Here is a 460-nt window from a genome sequence, read left to right on the forward strand (position 1 = left end):
TTACTTTAAAGGACTTCGTTGGCACTTTTGAGCTCCTCGTGCGGAATGGGGAAACGGAGGGCCAAATTTCAACTGTCAAGACTTGCCAGTTCTCTGCTACTGAACTCATTGGTAAGGAGATTTTATTTAAACTAAGATCCCCATATGGTTGACACAAGTGCTAAAACTCTGTTCTCTGCAGTGTGTTCAGCTGATGGCAGGATAACTGTGGTGGCTGACTTGTCTCTGGCCATCACGAGTGAAGGAGTTCCTGCTAGAATCAACCTGTTGGACAAAAACTGTAGACCCAAAGAGATGGACGGCACCAGGGCTCTCTTCTCTTTTCCAATCAATGGCTGTGGATCCACAGTCAAGGTACTGCTGCTTACTAATGTAACTAAACTCATTCACAATTTTATATCTGGTGATATAAGCACCCAAATGTTGTGCTTGGTTTCTCCAGCTTGGCAAGGAGTCTGTG

The 460-nt window shown here is 44.8% G+C and overlaps 1 protein-coding gene across 1 annotated transcript in view; it reads left to right on the forward strand.

Annotated features, from left to right (window-relative positions):
- LOC116685762 (uncharacterized) overlaps nt 1–460 on the forward strand; it is a 4,653-nt gene that overhangs the window by 1,609 nt on the left and 2,584 nt on the right. Inside the window, exons 7-9 of the mRNA XM_032510685.1 lie at nt 12–111; nt 182–354; nt 443–457. Coding sequence (XP_032366576.1) covers nt 12–111; nt 182–354; nt 443–457 — 288 coding nt within the window. The remainder of the gene's footprint in view (nt 1–11; nt 112–181; nt 355–442; nt 458–460) is intronic.

Source organism: Etheostoma spectabile, unplaced genomic scaffold (genome assembly GCF_008692095.1).
Source record: "Etheostoma spectabile isolate EspeVRDwgs_2016 unplaced genomic scaffold, UIUC_Espe_1.0 scaffold270, whole genome shotgun sequence".
NCBI classification, from domain to species: domain Eukaryota; kingdom Metazoa; phylum Chordata; class Actinopteri; order Perciformes; family Percidae; genus Etheostoma; species Etheostoma spectabile.